Raw genomic sequence first — 22,034 nt, 5'->3', positions numbered from 1 at the left:
TTTTTGGGGTTTGGGGGGTTTTTTTTCATGGGGGGAAGGTTTGGGTTTTTTTGTTTTTTTCTGTTTGTTTATTTTTTAAGTAATCCCTACACCCAAACTGGGGCTGAAACTTAGAACCCTGAGATCAAGAGTTGCATGATCCAACCAACTGAGCCATCCAGACACCCCCTCCAGCTGTCAATTTTAATTATAATGTCTAAAATACTTTGATTTCTTTTTTATTTATGAAATTTTTTAACTGTTAAATATAATTTAGGTATTTTACCCTTAATTTTCTAAGTAACAGCTTTTCTGTTTACTTCATTCTTACTGTAGGTTCAGTGGTCGCCTCACAATGAGACTATTTTGGCTTCCAGTGGTACTGATCGCAGACTGAATGTCTGGGATTTAAGGTAAGTCTTGTATTGGTTACTCTTTGTGGAGTTATTTTCTTTATTTATAGTTTTCCAAATTAGTTACTTGGGATAAATCTGTTTTAACTTTTTTTAAAATCTTTTTGTGCTAGTAAAATTGGAGAGGAACAATCCCCAGAAGATGCAGAAGATGGGCCACCAGAATTGTTGGTATGTTCTGCACACTGAGTAGTGTTAATATAGTCCGTTGTTTATTGCCCTCTGCTTTTCATATCTTTGTTTTCCTCCCTCTTCCAGTTTATTCATGGTGGTCACACTGCCAAGATATCTGACTTCTCCTGGAATCCCAATGAACCTTGGGTGATTTGTTCTGTATCAGAAGACAATATCATGCAAGTGTGGCAAATGGTAAGTGTTGTCATTTATTCGGACATTAGGTAATAAGATGTAGTATCACTTCATACTTACAGACTTTATGAATACAACTGGTATCTCTGGTTAGTTTACTCCCAAGTATGACTTTAGCACTTGCTGCACATTATCATTTTCAGGTGCGTGCTCGTTACCTTTATCTGCTTATCCCCCTGGTATCTCAGACTTCTTTCTCCCTTCTCCTTATTCCCGTTTTCTCCTGATTTTCCTGTTTCCTATATGGCTCCAGTGTCATCACACCGCCCCCCCCCCCAGCTCAACCAACTTGAAAACTCAAGAGTTCTTCATTATCTGTTCACCTCTAGGTCTGGTTTACTTACCAGATTTTACGTTGTCTATCTGCACTGTTCTCATACCTGTACTAATCTTATAGAGAGCACACTACGTACCCGGCTTTCCTGTTTCTACTCCACACCCTGGTTTTTTGGTCAGCTTCTCATTACTACTTGCTGGGCTGTTGCAGTAGCCTCTTTGCTGGCCTCCTGCTTTCCCTGCTTTGCTAGCAGTTGAGTCTTTGGGAATGGTCATTCCTTTGAAGTGGCTTGGAGCTCTGAACATGCCTAGCACAGTTTCTACCACAGTGGCACAGCATCAGCTACTGCCATTTCTCCATGAAATATTACTAGGCTCCAAAAACAGCCCTGTTCTTAATATCCCAGTTGGGAAGTGATCACCCTTTTTCGAACTTCCAGAGTGCTTGGAATTTATAATAAAGATAACTGTAATGTCTAATGTATAGCAATATAAGAAACACTTGCCTTTTGGAGATGGATGGTGGTGACAGGTGCACACAAGGTGAATGGACTTAATGCCACTGAACTCTGTATACTTAAAAATGGTTAAGAGGGCGATTTTATATGTATTTTACCACAAATTTTTTTTTAATTGCATAACTTTTGAATGATGGTAGCCTGATTAATGAAAAGATTTAGAAAAAAGATTTTGTTGTTTTAGGATAGATCTAGAGGCAGGAATAAGCTCCAGGGGAAAGGTTTTGGCTCAACACGAGGAAAAATATTTTAATAACCAGAACTTTCTTGGGGTGCCTGGGTGGCTCAGTTGGTTGAGCGTCTGCCTTTGGTTCAGCAGGGAGCCTGCTTCTCCCTCTCCCTCTGCTGCTCCCCCTGCTTGTGCGTGCACTTGCTCGCTCTCTCTCAAATAGAAAATCTTTAAAACAGAACTTTCTTAAAGAATAGCACTGTTAGGGCACCTGGGTGGCTCAGTTGGTTGAGCGACTGCCTTCGGCTCAGGTCATGACCCTGGAGTCCCAGGATCGAGTCCCACATCGGGCTCCCTGCTCAGCAGGGAGTCTGCTTCTCCCTCTGACTCTCCCCCTCTCGTGCTCTCTCTCTCATTCTCTCAAATAAATAAAATCTTAAGAATAGCGCTGTTAATCTTAGTTAAATAAAATGAAAAAGAGATGAGAGGTTTCGTGGTCTATGAGATTAACAAATTATATGGTATATCCATACTTTGGAATATCATGTATCAAAAAGAAATATGCTTAGTTTTTATAAGGTATTTATGCCATGAAGTAGGGAAAAAGCGGATTGTAGAACAATATATTATAATCCCTCGTACTAAAATTATTGTAGCTCGAGTGCCTGGGTGGCTCAGTTGGTTAAGCGCTCGCTGCCTTCTGCTCAGGTCATGATCCCAGGGTCCTGGGATCAAGCCCACAACGGCCTCCCTGCTCACCGGAGAGTCTGCTTCTCCCTCCGCCCCCCTTCACCCCTGCTCATCCTTACTTGCACACTCTTCCCTCTCTCCCTCTTCCTCTCAAATGAATAAATAAATACTTTTAAAAAAGTAAAATAAAATTATTGTAGCTAGTCTTGAATTTAATTACATGTAACTGTTTAGACACTTGTTTGCCATAATGTGGGTGGTATATTTAGGCAGTTTTTGGATTTCTTCTTTATACATTTCAGTATTATAATTTGTAAAAATTATGTATTACATGTGTAAACAGAAGATCTACCTTACCTTTTCCTTGTAATACACCCACGTATAATATAAAAAGTTGAGAGTTCTGACAGGAAGGTGAAATGTGCTGCCTTGGATAGCCTGTCAGTTAAAGATAGTTTAGTAGTTGCCATGGGAATGTTGTAGGAGATTGAACTGTATCACCTTCGGGCCAGGTTGTTCCTTTACTCAGTTTTTTTAGAATTGTGGTAAAAGAAAAAAAAGAACTGTAAAACAAGTAAATATTTTGTCTTTGTCCAAGTTCCTAAACCCTTGGGGTTGTCCGAGTGGTAGAAGTCTCTGTTGCTGTTTATAAGGAGCCCCTTTTGGCCACACCTGAGTTTAGGCTCAGGAGGTAACTTAGGGCCCCTGGCAAGCCTCAGGATGGGGCTGGTCTCCCAAAAGACCAAATAGGTGATTGGAGAACTTTTCAGTCCCTCCCACCCACAGGCAGAGGGGATTGAGCTCTGTAAAACTGTTGAAAAGGCTCTATGTACCCTCTTGATTCGATGAGCTTCCGAGTTGTTGAATATATTGATGCTGTCCAGAGAAGACCTAGAAGCTTTGCATTCCCTTCTCACCTTGCCCAGTGCTTCACTGCCATTTGGCTTTTCCTGAGTTGTAAGCTGTATAGTAAACTGCTGATAGTAAGCAAGGCAGCATGTTCATGACTCCAGGAGTCATTCCAGCAAATTATCAAATCTAAGGTGGCGGGGTTGGTGGGGGATGGGGGATGGCTTGTGGAAACTCCTGAGTTGATAGCCAAGTTGGACAGAAGTGCATGGGTAGTCTAGGCACTCAGGGCTTGACACTGGCCTCTGAAGTGAGGATCATAGTCTTGTGGGACTAGGCCCTTAAACCTACGGAGTCTGACGCTACTTTCAGGTGCACTTAGTGTCAGGATTGAATTAAATTGTTCGACACCCAGTTGGGTGAAAAAGACACTATATATTTGTCATCAGAAACATTACACAATTGTATATTTTCCTATTCCTGCAGTCAGATTACAGGCTCTTTAAAGAGAAGATTATCCCATCCTTTGCAGCACGTAGCCTAGTGATTTGTGCATAGTAGATGCTAAGTAAGAACAGTAAACTTTGCCCAAATGTAAGTGTTTTCTGTATTTAAGATTATGCCTTTCGGGCTCCTGGGTGCCTCCATCACTGGGCGTCTGCCTTCGGCTCAGGTCATGATCCCAGGACCCTGGGATTGAGCCCCGCATCGGGCTCCCTGCTCTGCGGGGAGCCTGCTTCTCCCTCTCCCCCTGCCCCTGCTTGTGTTCCCACTCTTGCTGTGTCTCTCTCTGTCGAATAAATAATAAAATCTTAAAAAAAAATTATGCCTTTGGATGCAAGTTTTTCATCAAGTAATAGAAGTAGAGCTGATTTTATGCTAAAGCAGTTTTCTTTTAAAAATATTTATAAATTGAGTTTTGAAACCCATGGTTTGAGGGTGGGCTCTTAATGAAGACTTTCTAATTTATTTATTTTTTTACTATAATCACAGAATTATACAACCATCCTCACAGTAATTTACCCCTCAGAAAAACCCCCTACCCATTAAGCATCACTCCCCATTTTCCTCCAGTCCTCCCAGCATTAGGCAACCCCCAGTCTACTTTATGGATTTGTCTGTTCTTGACATTTAATATAAATTAAAAACGCAATATGTGAGTAGCTTTTTTTTATTGCCAGATAACATTTTTATTTATTCATTGGTCATTTAATGGACATTTGTGTTGTTTTTACTTTTTGACTCTTGTGAATAATGTCTAGTAGAAGGACTCCTGAAGGTTGAGTATCAAGACAAATAGTAACCGTACTTCGGTGTTGTGGGAATGTCCTGATCTAGTTGGCCTGTGGGCCAGCTGCCTGTTTTTGTTGGGACACAGCCATTCATACCCATTCATTTTCAGATGGTCCCTGGCTGCTTGCATGCAGCAACTGCAGAGTTGAATAGTTGCTACAGAGACTGTGGCTCACAGTCTGTCTCCCTGGCCTAGTCTGTTTTTTGAAACTTTAACTTCAAGAAGTATCCTTCATGTTTACTGAATACCTTTTTCTCTGTTTCTTGTTTTTGGGCAGGCAGAGAACATTTATAATGATGAAGATCCTGAAGGAAGCGTGGATCCAGAAGGACAAGGGTCCTAGATATGTCTGCACTTCTTGTGATTTTAGACTCCCCTTTTTTTTCCTCTCAACGCTGAGATTGATTTAACACTGGTTTTGAGACACAGACTTTGTTTGGCTATCCCTCTGATAGGTACCATCAACAATGTTATTAGCCCAAACAGAGGGTGTTTTCTAAATATTAACTAGGGGACTTGATTCAGTAAAGCCACAGACTTAATATTTAAATTTTCTTTAGGAATTTTCTAGTAACACAGGTCTCAAGTAGCCACAGAAAGGGGAATATTATGTGTGGTTATTTTTCTTCTTAGGCTATATCCCCAAGTTTTTCAGACTCCTTTAAGTAAAGGCTAAAGTAAGGAAGGAGTAGAGCCAAGTGAGGTAGGTGTCTGAGCCATGAAGTATAAATACCACAAGATGTCGTTTTTATTCAGGAAATGGGGGAGATTCAAGTCATAAATTCCTGTTCTAAAATTTTCCCACCTGACTTTCCAGGATGCACATTTTGCTATGTAGACCAGTCTCCTCTCAGTTTCTTCAGTTAAGTCAAAACTATGTGTTCCTCTTTCCCCCATATATTTTTGCTTGTTAGTGTATTTCTTGAGCTGTTTTCATATTTCTTTCCTTTCTGTGAAATGGTTTTTTAAAAAACTTGGGACCACCAAGTTGTAAAGATGTATGTTTTTACCTGACAGTTATACCACAGGTAGACTGTCCAGTTGAGTTGAGAAGAGTGAATTGATAGCTTGTATTTGTTTTTAAAATTAAATTAATCCTGGATAAGAGTTGCTTTTTTTTTTTTTTTTTTTTTAGGAGTCAGTCTTTGACCACTAGTTTGGTACCATCTCTATTTTGGGTGACCTGTTTCACCAGCAGGCCTGTTACTCTCCATGACTAACTGTGTAAGTGCTTATAATGGAATAAATTGCTTTTCTACGTAACCCCATGATGGGTTTTATTTGGTATACAACATTTATCAAACACCAGTCTGGCTTCTTGAAGAGTTGTTCAGAGGACAGTTACTGTGTATGGTCTTCGACTATCAAGAGCAGAATTAAATATAATAGATCCAGAGCTATAGAAGAGAGCTTTACTCCTTCCCAGGGAAAGTGCAAGACATTAAACACTGAGCCAGAGGTAACACGGATTAGTCTTTGATAACATAACATCTTTTTGAAGTCTTTCCCTAGAGAACTATGTAGACTTTCAAGACTGTCAAAGGCAATGTGGCAGAGAGCATTTAAGGCAGACTTTAAATTTGGAAAAGGTGTTTGAACCTTTGCCCGTAGAGAGGTTGACTCTCCCCAGTATGTTTTTCACTGGAGCCTGTATTTAGAGGTTAGAAATAATAGGCTCTTGCAAGTCTTTATCACCAAGTGCCATAACCAGATAAAATGCCTGGTTCTTTGCCAGTCACTCAATTTAACGGAGTACATCACTCTGACCCAAAATCATTTTCATGAGGGACAGTCTTTGGGAAAATCTGAATATCCTTAAACCTTTAGGTTCAAATCTAGATTGGTTTCTTTTTCCAAGTTAGTAGTTCTGAGTGTAGTGAAAATTATTTTGACACAGGAGTAAACTGTATGAGTCCACACAGACTTAAACTTTGTAAAAGGATTCATTTTAAAAGTCTAACACTCATGGCACAAAAGAATTCAAATTGTAAACCCATATCATGAAAATCGGCTGCCTTTTTGACCCTACCTGTGCTCCAAAAAATTTAGTTTTGGGTCAACACAAGGCAAGATACATTCTTCACAACACTAAAGTGTCCATATATCCGTTATTTACTCTGTGCACGTGGGAGTTGCTGTCAGAGGACAGAAGGCTCATTTAAAACAGGTCAGCCAGTATTTGTAACTTTCCCAGGGTGAACTGCTTGCCAAGTCCTTGGCACTCCCTTCTCTGGAAAAAAAAGTATGTCCAAAGGGTACTTAGTGATCCTTTACTAAAAAGTTTTTTGTTGTTTCTGGGTTACAGATTCGGCCATACGTTTCTAAACAGCCCCTGCAAGGTTGAGAAAAAAAAGAATTAAGTTCATACTTGGTGCAGCTTGAAGTAATACAGTGTAAAGTTCATCACAGCAAACTTCTGAAGTTTAGTTAGTGCTGGCTAAGTTGGGGAGAGGGCGCCTGGGTGGCTCAGTTGGTTAGGCGACTGCCTTCGGCTCAGGTCATGATCCTGGAGTCCCAGGATCGAGTCCCACATCGGGCTCCCTGCTCAGCAGGGAGTCTGCTGCTCCCTCTGACCCTCTTCCCTCTCATGGTCTCTGTCTCTCATTCTCTCTCTCTCAAATAAATAAATAAAATCTTAAAAAAAAAAATTTAAGTTGGGGAGAGATTGCTAGAGTATAATTTACATATGATTAGTGATGCATTTCTCCTCACCAAATGCCTATTTGGGTGCCTCCTATTTACAAAACAGAATGAATGGTAACCTATGTGGTGGTGATGGGAGGGGCTAGCTAGAGATTTTCTCTGCCCACGTTAACCATACATGGGTATTAGAGTAACTGGGATTCTGTAGTTTCGTTTTCTTAAGATGAGTTGTTGCCCTTTCCCTATTGTACTTTTTTTTTTTTAATTTTTTTAAAGATTTTATTTATTTGAGAGAGAGAATGAGATAGAGAGAGAGCATGAGAGGGGGGAGGGTCAGAGGGAGAAGCAGACTCCCCGCTGAGCAGGGAGCCCGATGCGGGACTCGATCCCGGGACTCCAGGATCATGACCTGAGCCGAAGGCAGTCGCTTAACCAACTGAGCCACCCAGGCGCCCCTCCCTATTGTACTTTTAAATCTGATCCACACAAAGGTGTTTAACATATCATTTTCCTTATTTACAAGGTTCCTAATCTCCCAAACTATAAGCATAATCAGTCATGCCTGGATAAAACAGGGTAAAAGAAAATGCTAGTAAGTTAGGAAAAGTATCAGTTATAATTGTTATTTGTGAGTTTGTATCCAAGACACAAGATTAACCAGGAAATTAAAAATAATATTTATGGGCATCTGTCTAGTATACAACTTGACCCAGACCTTTTTTAATCCTTAGTTTCTTTATCCGAGAGAATCTAGGACTTTATACAGAATATAAGAACATTAGTATATAAAGAAAGGAATGAATAGGTGTGTTGCTTGTTTCATATTTTAAGCAATAATCCTGTCCCACAGGCTATAATATAACAACATCCACTTGAGCCTTTTTTATGACTCGAGATTAATTTAGCCTTTTGGCCTCCTTTGTCACAGTCTGAATTAGGTAGCATAACTGTCTTCTCTGCTATTCTAAGGAAGCTATTTATGAATAGCAGATGGGGTAGGATAGGCCAAGGAAAGTAAGAATGCACAGAGCCCGGATATGTCATCCTGTTAGAGAATTCCTGGCGATAATTAGAGCATACTTTGAGTCCTGCTAGAAACAAACATTCCAAGTGACCCCTGAATGCTGAAACCAGGCAATGTGGAGGTATGTGTTACTCCTAACAGACTTGTCATTTGACACACTCTTAAGTTTTCTTAAGGCATTAGTATTGTTAAGTTAGGAGCAGCAATAATGCAAACACCACTCTTACACCCTCAAGGATCACCTTGAGACTGTGTCTCGGTTCCACCTGCCTGAGAAGTGGGAGCGTTAGCCTGTCCCAGGCTCTTGGGTAGCATAGCCCTTTAAAAAAAGAGATCCATTTTCCATCTGTCATGGATGAGCACAATTTGGAAATCATTTCCCAAGTCACTTTTTTGCTTTTCCCTGTTAAGTGAAATTTCCCCTGAGCAACATCTGCCCTCACCACCACCCCTCAGCCAGTGTTGGTAAAGATCTGAGTAGCAGCAGAAACTGACTTATAAGTGGAGAGCTCTTCAGTAAGGCTGATCCTTAGCTGCTCCATCTCTTTATTCTTCTGTTGCTGGAGTTGTACCCCGCTCCTTAACTGCCTCTGTCGTTCTTCCATTTCTTCCAGCTGCTCCTGCAGTGAGAAGGCCAAGAACATCTCTAATGAACAGAACAGTAAAAAACGAACATTGTCCGTTACAGTTGATAAAGCACTTTCTTCCACATGGTTTAACCTTCACACCAGTATTGAGGTTGAGAAACAGGTTCAAAGAGGTGTTTGGACAAAGCGATCCTACTTTTGCCAATGGTGACCTGAAGGAGTCCTGTCTGTACCTGCAGATGACAGTTTAATAGGATCCTGCAAAGGGTGGGTGGGTGCTCAGAGGGATTTTTGTTTGTTTTGCAGTTTTGTTTTTTAAAGATTTTATTTATTTGCCACAGAGACAGCGAGAGAGGGAACACGAGCAGGGGGAGTGGGAGAGGGTGAAGCAGGCTTCCCGTGGAGCAGGGAGCCTGATGCGGGGCTCAATCTCAGGACCCTGGGATCATGATCTGAGCCAAAGGCAGAGGCTTAACGACTGAGCCACCCAGGCACCCCTGTTTTGCAGTTTTCAGTGTGGGGGAGGATTTTGGTCCTCTAGTTGGTGCACTGAGAGTTTCATGGACCTCTGGCTCGGTGCAAGTTTGTTTTTGTTAGGATAATCCGTTTTTATATATCATCCTGCAACTTAAAGGAAACCAAGTCTTGGGGTACCTGGCTGACCAAGTCTGTGGAACATGCGACTCTTGATCACAGGGTTCTAAGTTCGAGCTCCGTGTTGGGTGTGGAGCTTAAAAAAAAAAATCAATTCTTTGTAAGCAATTATTAACTGTAATTCCAGGAGAGTTCAAGTACTAGAAGTCCACTTGTTTACAGGAAAAACAGTAAATACAAGTTTTATATTTGAACCTCCTTGAAGTCCAGGATAGCTCTACCTGGTACTTAACTGTAACATCCTATGCACATAGGTGCTTTATTAGGATGTTGGCTATCACAATTGTTAATTTCCTATATCCTGTACTCATTACACTAAAAGTGAATTCATTCCAAAGTGCTAAATTGGAAGATGAAGAAGCAATGCCCTGGAGGCCTTCAGGAGCCGTAAGATAACTGTCAGTTTCCCATTCTGCCAAAACCAGACAGGATACGTTCTGTAAACTGTCTCTGCCCAGGATTAATGCCTGAGGAGTGAGGTAAGGAAGATGTCAGCAAATCAGTCTCTGGCATAGTTGCTAGCTGGCGTGGATCCTTAGGAAGCGTGAGGGAGATGGGAAGGGAAGTTGAAGTTGGAAGGCCTATTTTAAAGGGGTAATGATTTCACCTCAGATTTTGAAGAATAAGACAGGAAGCCAGTTTGGGTACATGCTGTTATTAGACGGGTCTAAATAATTGGTTCTATGAGTCATCCTTGGTATACCTGTAGCACATCAGTCTGCAGTGTTTGATACTCTGGCTGAATCTCAGCTTCCATCAACCTTATCAAAAGGCCCTTTTTTAGTGCCTTAGCCATACTTTGGCACCACACAGAGAAGCAGCCTTATTACCATCCAAGCCTGTCTTCTGAAGGGAAGCATCTGCATACCTCTGCCCCAGTTTCCCAAGCCAGCAAACCTGTATTTTGGTGAGGCATAAAAGTATCTGCTTGGGAAGGCAGTCTGTACCATCAGTGATAAACTGACAGGAACAATGTCACAGAATGAAGTAAATACTGCTAGAGCGACTGGCATTAAAGACAACCTCCAGTCTTGGGGCGCCTGGGTGGCTCAGTCGTTAAGCGTCTGCCTTCGGCTCAGGTCATGATCCTAGGGTCCTGGGATCAAGCCCCACATCAGGCTCCGTGCTCAACAGGAAGCCTGCTTCTCCCTCTCCCACTCCCCCTGCTTGTGTTCCCTCTCTTGCTGTGTCTCTCTCTGTCAAATAAATAAATCTTTAAAAAAAAAAAAAAAAAAGACAACCTCCAGTCTTAACACTGTGTAGTACCAACCAGAGTAACTTTCCAAAAACTGCTTTATCATCTGAGTCTTCAAAAGCTTTCCATCTTTTTAGTCTGGCATTCAGACCCCTCTAGTTTGACCCCTACCTCTAACTAGAACCTCCATTATTCTTTCATATGAACACTTTGCTCTAGCCTGCACCGTGTTGTATGGAAACTACTACAGGCCACATGTGGCTATCAGGTACTGGAACTAGGGTCTGTCACCTAAACAGCATCTGCTATGTTATATCACTATCTTTTTTATTCATGTCTAACTCCCAATCAGATTGTAGGTTCCTGTCCAGCAGCACCCTACACATAATGCGTGAAATACGTAGATAGTACGCATTCCATAGTTAAGCATAAGCGACCTACCGTTTTCAGCTAAAAACTTTGACAATGTTCTCAGCAAATCCCTTGTACCACCTACTGCACCAGTCACCAAATCCTACACAAATATTTTACTTCACGTATCTTACATTCTCTCTCAAAGTGGTCTTTCCAGGCTCTTTCAATTCATCCTGCACACTGCCAATTTTAAGAGCACTTACCTATGTGCCAGGCACCATTGCAAATGTTTCACAAATATTACCTCATTCCTTGCACGAGCCCTATGATGTGAATTATTACTAATCCCAGTTTACATGTGAGGGACTGTGGAGCCACAGATTAAGTAATTTGTCCAGTTTCCCAGTTAGAAGTGGTAGAGTCAGGGGCGCCTGGCTGGCTCAATCAGAAGAGCCGCTCAAGCGGCTCTTGATCTCAGGGTCATGAGTTTGAGCCCCATGTTGGGTGTAGAGATTAGTTAAAAAAAAAAACTTAAAAAAAAAAGTGGTAGAGCCAGGATTTGCCGCTGGCTTAGAGCTCATGCTGTGCAACTGCTTCGCCGCCGCCTTATCTATCGGCTCTTCAGTGGTCCTCAGACTTGTGCTTGAAACCCCAGGAGGAGGCCATATTGAAGTGCCCTTGCCACAGTTAGAAAGTAGCTCCTCACTTTTACCATTCCATACAAGATTCTGTTTGGGGGAAATGGGTCTGTGGCTTTGGAGGAAACCTTTTTTTGAAAACCAGACTGAATACATCAAACCCTTTACAGTCCAGTCCCAGTCTACCTCTCCAGCCACATCTGTCTCCTGCTTACATTCTTCATGATTCGGCCACACTGAGCTCACTTCCCTTAACAATGTCTTTTTGTGTTTCTATGCTTTTGTGTAAGCTGTTCCCTCTGCCTGGAATGCCTTTCCCTTGTCTACCCAATGGATTTATTCTTCAAGGCTCAGCTCAAACACCTTGTGAAGCTGAATGTGAACTTGAGCTAGATTGCCCAGGGTCAGAATCCTCCTTCCATCACTTCCTAGCCATATAACCCTGAAGAAATGACTTAACTTTTTGTCTCATCTCTCTCCTCATTTTTCACAGTGACTAATTTGTACCTCTCTCACAGACAGGCAAGGATTAAATGGATTAATACATGTAAAGAACTAAAAATATATGCTAGCTATTGTTAATCCTCATGAAATTTCCCCTGTGCTTCCCAAGGCACTTGGGATTCACAAATCTACTTCACTGGTACAGTGCCTTATTCCTACAACTATTACAGTGTTTATTACATTGAAGAATATTAATTATTTCATTGATTCTAAGGCTTTCACATTTTAACATCTCAGGTCAGGGTGCATTTTAAAAACAAGTGTCTTAGATTTTATGAAATATATTCATTTTATCTGGTATCCTTCCTGGACTATAAACCATTTGGGGGCAGGAACTACCCCCCCCCCCAGCCATTTCTCATCTCCTCTGCCAGCACCTAACTCATTGCCTGGCACATGGTAAGTAGGCACTAAGAAAGTATTTGTTGAATGAACAGGTGATGGTGATGAAAGAGGCAAAGTTTACAACTGCAAGAGTGAAGTGTACCCTTGAAAAGTAGTCAGATGCCGTTAAGTGACCTTTGGCAAACAGTCTGGGAAGCCATTTCAGAAAGAAGAATTTGCTCACTTAGACCTTGATTCCCACTTTATGATATAGCAATAGGAGACATTTCATCAAGCGTGTTTTTCATAGAATGATCTTTGGAAAGCTGCAGCAACCATCAGATCTGAAACAAATCCAGTACAGTGATGAAAATTACAGGGGGGGACATTTTTTTTTTCCAAGATTTTATTTATTTGACAGAGAGAGACACAGCGAGAGAGGGAACACAAGCAGGGGGAGTGGGAGAGGGAGAAGGAGGCCTCCTGCCGAGCAGGGAGCCCGATGTGGGACTCGATCCCAGGACCCCGGGATCATGACCTGAGCCGAAGGCAGACGCTTAACCAACTGAGCCGCCCAGACACCCCAAGGGAGGAAACATTCTACAACCCTCATTTTGTGTCAGAAAACTCCCCCAGAGGGGGTGCCTGGATGGCTCAGTTGGTTGGGTTGGGTGCCTGATTCTTGATTTTGGCTCAGGTCGTGAGATTGAGCCCCATGTCAGGCTCCGCGCTCAACACAAGAGTCTGTTTGTCCCTCTCCCTCTGCTCTTCCCCCTGCTCATGCTCTCTCTCAAATAAATTGAATCTTTAAAAAACAAAAAAGCTCCCCCAGAGGATTCCCTGTTGATGGAACCACTGTCCCAGTGAGCCTTGCCTGAGGTCTCAACACCCTCTGTGACTTCTCACCTCCGCCCCCTTCATTCAGGGGCCACGTTTATCCTGCATTTGTTCTCGAAGCCCTCCCCTTTCTTGTCTTCCGCTACCATTTCTTCCCCTTACCTATCATAGCCTCCTAATTAGTCCCCTCGCTTCTACGTTTCCAGCCCATTTTGCACACTGCCACCAGTACTTTTTCTAAAAGTAGAGAGGCAGTCATGTTACTCCCTTTACTGATGCAGCTGACTACTGAATGAAATCCACATTCCCTAGTCTGGATTTCAGAGTCCAATATGATCTGCCCCAACCTAGCTCTTCAGTTCAAATCACCTTTCAGTTTTTCTTTTTATTTTCTTTTATTTGAGACAGAGCGAGAGAGCGCGAGCTAGCATGATTGGGGGAGGGGCAGAGGGAGAAGCAGACTCCCCACTGAGCAAGGAGCCTGATGCTGGGGAGGGGTGCTCCATCCCAGGACCCCAGGATCATGACCTGAGCCACCCTGGCACCCCACCTTTCAGTTTTTCACCTTTCACATATTTTGCATATGTTGTGTTAAATATATTAAAATTACCTTCACCTATTTCTTTTTACTTTTTTAACGTGACTATTAGGAAGTTTAAAATTCCGTATGTGGCTTGCATATTTCTTTTGGACAACACTGGTCTAGGTCTTGCCTAAATTTCAATACCCAGCTCAAATAATACCCATTCTTCCATGAAGTGTTCTGTGCTTTAACCGATGACTAAAATAATTTCATTATCCTATAGCACTTTTAGATGCACCTCTCTTAAATCACATGCTGCTTTCTCCCCTGGGTTACAATTATTCTCTGTTTGAGTACAAGCTATTAAGGATAGTATTTATTTAAAAAGAAAAAAAGGCTCTTTGACTACATTGTGAACCAATAAGAAAGCAGTGGGGGAGGGGATTGAGGGTAGTGCACAATGCATTCACTATTAGGACCAAAAACCCCATTGCTTTCATGATACAAACTATAGAAAGCTTGACAAAATCTTGAGTGAAGTGAATGCAGCCATTTTCAACAGAGGACCTGTTCCTTGAAGGATGTATCAATATCTGGAAGGGCGTAAGCTTTTTAAGTTTATCCAAAGGATGTGTGTTTCAAAAGATGAAAATACTGCTCTGAAAGGCTCTCACAGTGGTCCACGGTGCTTACGTCAGCATTAAACTGATATGTCCCCTGAGCCGGAGTGGCAGAAGTAAGTAAACCATACTCCCTCTGAAAGCTCACAGTCTGTGGGACAGACAGACAAAATTGTGTTTTCACTTAGTATTTATATCCCACTCTATCTATAAAGAGATTAGGGGGCACCTGGGTGGCTCAGTCGGTTAAGCGTCTGCCTTCAGCTCAGGTCATGATCCCAGAGTCCTGGGATCGAGTCCCGCGTCGAGCTCCCTGCTGAGCAGGGAGTCTGCTTCTCCCCCTCCCTGCCGCTCCCTCTGCTTGTGTTCTCTGTCTCTCTGACAAGTAAATAAATAAAATCTTAAAAAAAAAAAAAAAAACTGGCTCACACTTAATCAGAAGTAACTCGAATATAAGCGAAATGGTGACAATGCACTAAAAACAAAATGAGGACTAGAGCTTTATAGATTTCGTCCCAGTTGTGTGTGTGTGTTTTTAAGTAATCTCTACACCCAGTGTAGGGCTCGAACTCATAACCTTGAGATCAAGAGTTGTGTGCCCTACTGAACAGAGCTAGCCAGGTGTCCCTCATCCCAATTTTAAAACTGGGAAGCTTCAGGCAGAGATGGGACAGGTGGGACTTGAGGGTGAGTGCATGGGGAGGGAGAGAAGGAACACCCCACTTAGCCTCGCCCCTCTTGCTCTCTGTACCCAAGCACGATTCATGCAGAATTGGAAAATTGAACTGAGGGTTGCTGGAGTGGTGGGGGGGTGGGAGGGAGGGGGTGGCTGGGTGATGGACATTGGGGAGGGTATGTGCTATGGTGAGCGCTGTGAAATGTGCAAGACTGTTGAATCACAGATCTGTACCTCTGAAACAAACAATGCAACATATGTTAAGAAAAAAGAAGAAGAAGATAGCAGGAGGGGAAGAATGAAGGGGAGTAAGTCGGAGGGGGAGACGGACCATGAGAGACAATGGACTCTGAGAAACAAACTGAGGGTTCTAGAGGGGAGAGGGTGGGGGGATGGGTTAGCCTGGTGATGGGTATTAAAGAGGGCACATTCTGCGTGGAGCACCGGGTGTTATGCACAAACAATGAATCACGGAACACTACATCAAGAACTAATGATGTAATGTATGGTGATTAACATAACAAAAAAATTTAAAGGGAAAGAAATGTGAAACTTGTTAAGAGGGTAGAGCTTATGTTAAACATTTTTACCACATATACAAAAAGGACACAAGGAAACATTTAAAAGTGATGGGTACGTCTATTACCTTGATTGTGATGACGGTTTCTTGTGTGTATGTATGTGTCCAAACTCATCAGATTGTACACATTAAATATGTACATTTTTTTGTATATCAATTACACTTCAATAAAGCTGTTTTAAAAAAGGAAAAAAAAAAGAATTGGAAAATTGTACCGTGGAAAGTGCACTGAAATATTCAGGGTTGGTCAGACCAGGGGGCAAAAATCCCCAGCTCAGAGGCGCCTGGGTGGCTCAGTTGTTAAGCGTCTGCCTTCGGCTCAGGTCATGATCCCAGGGTCCTGGGATCGAGCCCCACATCAGGCTCCCTGCTCTGCCGGAAGCCTGCTTCTCCCTCTCCCACTCCCCCTGCTTGTGTTCCCTCTCTCTCGCTGTGTCTCTGTCAAATAAATAAAAATCTTTAAAAAAAAAAATTTAAATAAATAAAATCTTAAAAAAAAAAAAAGAAAATCCCCAGCTCACTGAGCCTGCGCCCTCGTCTATGAAAGCGATAATACTTGATTCGGAGGATTAACGAGAGGACCGAGTGACAACAGTGTCGGGGTGCTGCATGCACTAGGGGTGCAGACGGTTCTCAGCCCCTAGCACAGGCCTGACTGAGTGGAATGAAGAGTGGAGTAAAGAAGTGAGTGGACGCCCCAAAGAGTAAGCCATCCTTCCTGCACAGGAGAGGATCCTTCAAAGTGCCCGGAAGACTTCCCGCTCCGGCCACGTCTTCCCCCCAACCCCCGGGCTGACGGGTGGCACTGTGCGGACGCCCAGGGGGCCTACCCGGTACTGCTGCACCTCCTCATCCCGCTTTTGCCTCACAAGCCTGATCTGGTCCTCCAGGTTCCTGTGCTGCAGCTGGAGCTGCCGGGCCTCTGCTTGCAGGGGTCTCAGAGCCTCCCTCATCTCTTGGATCTCGGCCTGGGTTTTCTGTAGAGCTTTGGCCGCAGCTTCTTTCCTCTCTAGAAGGCGCAGCAGCTGAGGCTCATACTCCTCCTCCAGGCCCTGGCGGCTCTCCGCCATGAGGTTCTCAAACTGGGCAGAGAGCCTCCGGCTCTCCTGGAGAAAGTGCCCGTCGCTCTGGCTTGGAGGCGCTTCCAGCTGTTGCCGTAGCTGCTCCTTCTGCTTCTGGTTGGCCTCCCGGAGCTGGGCCAGTTCCTCAGAGAGCTGGGCCGCCCGGGTGGTCAGCACGTCCCGGAGCTCGGCAAACTGGGCCACGTCCTGCCGGCGGCACTCCAGCTGGTACTGGTAGGCCACACACTCCTTGGTCACCTTGAACAGCCTCTGCTTGACCAGCCGGATCTCCTCCCTTAGCCCGTCCCTCTCCAGCTCCGCTTGGGCGTGCAGCTTGTAGGCAGCCAGGATATCCTGATGGACCCGCTGCACCTCCTGCAGGGCTGGTTCCCGGAGCAACACCAGCTCGTGGATGAGCTGGTCCCTCTCCCCTTCCAGCTGGGCCACAGCTTGGACACACTGCTGGAAACGCTCCTCCAGCAGTTCCAGATCCTCTATGCTCAGGCTCTCTGTGCTGGGACTAGGCCCAGCGCTGAGGCCCTCCTCAGGGCGCGCTTTCTCCTCGCTCGTGCCCGTCTCTCCCCCATGACCGGTCTGCTCTGGGCTTGCGGTCTTTTCTGGCTTCGCGGGCTCTTCCACATAGAGGATGTCTGGCTTCGCAGGCTCGTCCGTGTCCAGGACCTCCCCTGGCTGCCTGGTCTCTTCGATGTGCAGGGTCTCCTCGGGCTTCTCTGTCTCTTCCACACAGAGTGTCTCATCTATCTCATCGAGGTCACTTGTGTCCCCCAGGGAGAGAATGTCGTCTAAGTTCAAGGTCCCCTTCAAAGACAGAGTCACTTCTGGGTCCAAAGTCCCCGCCTCATGGGGGGATTCAGAGTTCTCTTCTTCAAGAGGAGAACTGCCTTCTGCTCTTGTTTCCCTGCAAGAGAAATGACTTAAAGTGAGAGGACAGCCACAATTCCAGGATGGTTGGCAGTGGGAGCCTTTAGGGTTATATCCGGGTCTCACATCTCAGAGGGCACTTGTCTGCTCCCTCCCCCATCCACGCACCGCTCAGGTCCCCTGACAGCATCCCCATCATATCAGTGTCTCGTCTCTGCTTACATACATAAATACATACCTTCAAGGCCGGGAAACTCACACCTGAGCCGCCCCAATTTGTTCCGCTGTCATAAGAAAATTCTAGTGTCTTCTGAAGTAAAACCTTCTCTGCAATTTTTTAATTTTAATTTTATTTTTTAAAGATTTTATTAATTTATTTGACAGAGAGAGAGAGTGAGCACAAGCAGGGGGAGCAGAGGGAGAGGGAGAAGCAGGCTTCCCGACGAGCAGGTGGGGCTTGATCCCAGGACCCTGGGACCATGAGCCGAGCCAAAGACAGATGCCCAACCGACTGAGCCACCCAGATGCCCATCGGCAATGTTTTTTAAAAGATTTATTTATTTTAGGGGCACGTGGCTGGTTCAGTTGGTTAAGCATCTACCTTTGGCTCAGGTCAGGATCCCAGGATCCTGGGATTGAGCCCCGAATTGGGCTCCCTGCTCAGTAGGGAGCCTGCTTCTCCCTCTCCCTCTGCCTGCTGCTGCCCCTGCTTGGCTTGCTCACTCTGTCAAGTAAATGGATGGAATATTTTTTTTAAAAGATTTATTTATTTTAGGGAGAGAATGAGAGAGTGAGGATGGGGGGAGGAACAGAGGGAGAAGGAGACAGAAACTTAAGTAGACTCCACACGGAACACAGAGCCCAACTCGGGGCTCGATCTCACAACCCTAAGATCACAACCTGAGCCAAAACCAAGAGTCAGACACTTATCCGACTGCGCCACCCAGGCGCTCCTTGTCTGCAATTTTTACCTAGACTTCATTCCTCTTTCTAGAATCAGACAAACCTAACTACTTTCTCATGTAAGTTCTTTAGACACCTAAAGAACAGTAACATCTTTCAATTATTCCATGTATGCCAAAGTGTCCAGTGCCCTCCTCATTTGGATCACTTCTTTTTGACTAGGCTCCAAATTGTCACTGTCCCCTGGGGATGGGTATTGGAAATAGTACCCAGATGTGTTCTGAGCAGTGAATCTCTGGACACTATACTCCTATTGATAAAGGCTAATATTGCCAATATAGAGCAGCTCTATCATATCGTTGACAAATACTGAGTTTGACTAAAAGCCTTAAGACTTTTTCACACCAAGTGCTTTTAAATCACATCTCTTGTTCCTGTAAAACTTTTCATCTTGTTGGGGCATCTGGGTGGCTCAATTGGTTAGGCATTTGACAAAGGGCTGTAGGATTGAGCCCCGTGTTGGGCTCTTCTCTGGGCGTGGCGCCTGCCTGAGATTCTCTCTCTCCCTTTGCCCCTTCCCATCCCCCCTCCCTCTCCAAAACAGAACAGAACAGAACAAAACAAAACTTCATTCGTCTTGTTAGGATTGGCCCATCGTCTGGCCTATCAAAGGCTCTTGAATTCAGATTCTGTGATTCTGACAGAGAAGCTCCTTAACCCAGCTGCCAGTTGCCTGCTAGCTCAACCAGTTCCTGTTAAGGAATATCCTCCTGCTTCTTTGGCCTTCAGATGGCTTTGGTCCTTCCTGTTTCCAATGCATCTTATCTGCCTTGGATCTCTGAGCAATTCTTTGAAAATATAAAGTACCATGGAAATAACAACAATAAATTACACTTATAAAGATCTTATATGTGGGGCGCCTGGGTAGCTCAGTCGTTGGGCGTCTGCCTTCGGCTCAGGTCATGGTCCCAGGGTCCTGGGCTCGAGCCCCACATTGGGCTCCCTGCTCCGCGGGTAGCCTGCTTCTTTCTCCCTCTCCTGCTCCCCCTGCTTGTGTTCCCTCTCTCACTGTCTCTCTCTCCGTCAAATAAAAAAAAAAGAGAGAGAGAGATTAAGTAGTTTGCTCAAGGGAACTCAGATACTCCTTGGGCACCAGTTATAAGACAGTCTAAATTTGAGTATAGTTTTCAAGAAAACTACTTTAGATATAAAGTATAAATGAAAAGCCCCTGTATCAAAGAATTTATGTCTTGAAAGAGCTTACTTGTGGGGTGCCTGGGTGGCTCAGTCTGTTAAGTGTCTGCCTTTGGCTCAGATCATGATCCTGGAGTCCCAGATTCAGGCCCGCATCGGGCTCCCTGCTCAGCAGGGAGTCTGCTTCTCCCTCTGCCCCTCACCCCGCTCATGCTCGCTCTCACTCTCTCTCAAATAAAAAAAAAGTATATATATGTGTATATATATATACACATATATATACATCTATCTTAAAAAAAAAGACATTTAAAAAAAAGAAAGAAAAGGCCTACTTGTGTCCAGGTTTTAAGCTCTATATCTTAGCTCCAAGTTCCCACTACAGATTATTTTTATTCTAAGATTTGATTTATTTATTTTGAGAGAGAGAGACAGAGCATGCACAAGCAGGGGGAGGAACAGAGGCAGAGGGAGAGAGAGAATCTCAAGCGGACTCCATGCTGAGCACGGAGCCTGACGCGGGGCTGGATCCCACAACCATGAGATCATGACCTGAGCTGAAATCAAGAGTCAGACGCTTAACTGACTGAGCCACCCAGGTGCCCCCAGATTATTTTCCTTCTAAATCATTGTGTATTCTGTCCTCCTCTCTAACACCTCAGGAATCCCTGGCTTCCCATTCTGTGTCTCACGGTAGCCCTCGGGAAACCATAAGTGTGGCTTCACCAGACCCCAGACGTCCCTGGCCTCACACCACCCAGCACCCGCACTGAAACCTAAAGCTTGAAGACAGCCTCAACAGTCACCTAGTTTGTCCCCATCCCTCTACCAGAGAGGGTGTTGTCTAGATCTCTTCACCTGGCATCACTTGGCATCTCAAACTATCCTCCTCCCTGGGCTGGCTACACCTGTGTTCTCCGGCTCGGAAAAGCACAGCCCCATACAGCAGGTTGAGGAGGCAAATAATCCTTAAGCAGCTCTTTCCCTCACCCACGTAGCCAACTCGCTGAGAACCAACCGATCTCAGAAAGTCTCCAGTCTCTGGCCCCTCCTCACTCCCTTGCCGGGGCCCTACTCCAAGTCATCACCACACACCTGCACTTGCGTGAGAGCCTTCCGACGGGCTTTCTTCCTTCTCACGCCCGTCCGTTCTCGACAGTGCCCCAGCCCTTGCCAGGACATAGCCGTGTTGCACCACTTCACGCACAGACAGCCCACTGCCTAGCCGAGATCCAAAGCCCTTAATGATGTGGCCCCAACAGACCTTTTCAGCCTCAGCTCACACTACTCCCTGCCGCCCACCCAGGGCTTGACAAGCCAGAACATGCGGTAACACTTTCACACCTCCTACTCCTAGCCCACTATGTCTAAAGGCTCCAGCTGAGAACATACAGCTCCTTGTAGGCCACCCGATTAGAGAACAGTCCTGCGCTACCTGGAAAGGTAGAGCTCCTAGCGACAGGAAGGATGCACCTGCTCAGCCAGCCAGACCCCCTTCGATCCTCAGTAGAGCCCCTGCTTTCCCAGCAGACGGCCCTCACACGCTCTTGCTGAGTCCTCTCCCCTGGAATGACGTAACTGTGTTCAAGGCAGGATTCCAAGGCTTTCACATGAATAGTCCGGTATATGATGCTCATCTTTTACCCCCGTTTTGTACGTGAGGAGACCAAAGCACTGAGTAAAGAACTCACTCAAAGTTCCACGACTCGTAAGTAAGTGGTGGAGCTTGCAGAAGATGGTCTCTGGCTCCAAAGCTGGATGGAGCTCCCGCTGACCCCTCTGTTCCCAGAACAGCCATGAGTTCCAAAACAGGTGCAACAGCTACAGCAGGTCTAACGCAGCTTAGCATTCAAAATAGACTTATTTACCTACTTGTAAATGTCTGCTCATCCTTCAAGCCCTGCTCAAACTGCATCTCTCCCCCAAAGTATTTCGCAGACAAACCCATTATTGCGTTCTCAAGGCCCTCTGTGTGCAGCTCATCATTGCACTTGGCACTCTGTATTACAGCAGTGAGTGTGTCCGTGTGTCCCCTGAGAGTCCATTTCCTAAGGACAAGTAGAGCTCTCATTCCCTGGGGACCTCAGGGTGGGGCTCTGTAGAGGGAATTCAGGCAGAAGCTGACTGGGATCCAAGGAGGATACTTGCAAGGTCAAGTGGCCCAGCTGGACGTAGAACCCTGGCCCCCTGACCCCCAGGCAGCGCTGTTACCCCACACACTGTGGTTGCCGCGGTTACCCCCCCCCACCCCCCCCCCCCCCCCCCCCCCCCCCCCCCCCCC

General features: G+C 44.9%; 2 protein-coding genes across 6 annotated transcripts in view; one reads left to right on the top strand and one right to left on the bottom strand.

Annotated features, from left to right (window-relative positions):
* RBBP4 (RB binding protein 4, chromatin remodeling factor) overlaps window positions 1–20,547 on the top strand; it is a 37,086-nt gene extending 16,539 nt beyond the window's left edge. For 2 of the 4 annotated variants that reach the window (XM_073902991.1, XM_073902993.1), the window contains exons 9-12: window positions 316–392; window positions 506–563; window positions 651–761; window positions 20,416–20,547. In XM_073902991.1, the coding sequence (XP_073759092.1) occupies window positions 316–392; window positions 506–563; window positions 651–761; window positions 20,416–20,526 (357 nt within the window). In that variant the 3' untranslated portion in view covers window positions 20,527–20,547. Of the gene's footprint in view, window positions 1–315; window positions 393–505; window positions 564–650; window positions 762–3,879; window positions 7,211–20,415 lie in introns of those variants that run through there. The other 2 variants (XM_073902992.1, XM_025856381.2) reach the window with 2 other exon arrangements.
* The window catches only part of SYNC (syncoilin, intermediate filament protein), a 16,599-nt gene continuing 1,314 nt past the window's right edge, over window positions 6,750–22,034 (bottom strand). Inside the window, exons 2-4 of one of the 2 annotated variants that reach the window (XM_025856379.2) lie at window positions 16,547–17,696; window positions 8,720–8,844; window positions 6,750–6,889 (exon numbers count right to left, since the gene is read on the bottom strand). In XM_025856379.2, coding sequence (XP_025712164.1) covers window positions 6,817–6,889; window positions 8,720–8,844; window positions 16,547–17,696 — 1,348 coding nt within the window. In that variant the 3' untranslated portion in view covers window positions 6,750–6,816. Of the gene's footprint in view, window positions 6,890–8,719; window positions 8,845–12,749; window positions 12,825–15,782; window positions 15,890–16,546; window positions 17,697–22,034 lie in introns of those variants that run through there. The other variant, XR_012381310.1, reaches the window with a different exon arrangement.

The sequence above is a fragment of the Callorhinus ursinus genome, unplaced genomic scaffold, assembly GCF_003265705.2.
Source record: "Callorhinus ursinus isolate GAN/ISIS: 27379988/994484 unplaced genomic scaffold, GSC_fseal_2.0 scaffold18, whole genome shotgun sequence".
In the NCBI taxonomy this organism is placed as follows: domain Eukaryota; kingdom Metazoa; phylum Chordata; class Mammalia; order Carnivora; family Otariidae; genus Callorhinus; species Callorhinus ursinus.
Note: the sequence above shows the minus strand (reverse complement) of the source record. Positions and strands in the feature narration are given on the sequence as shown.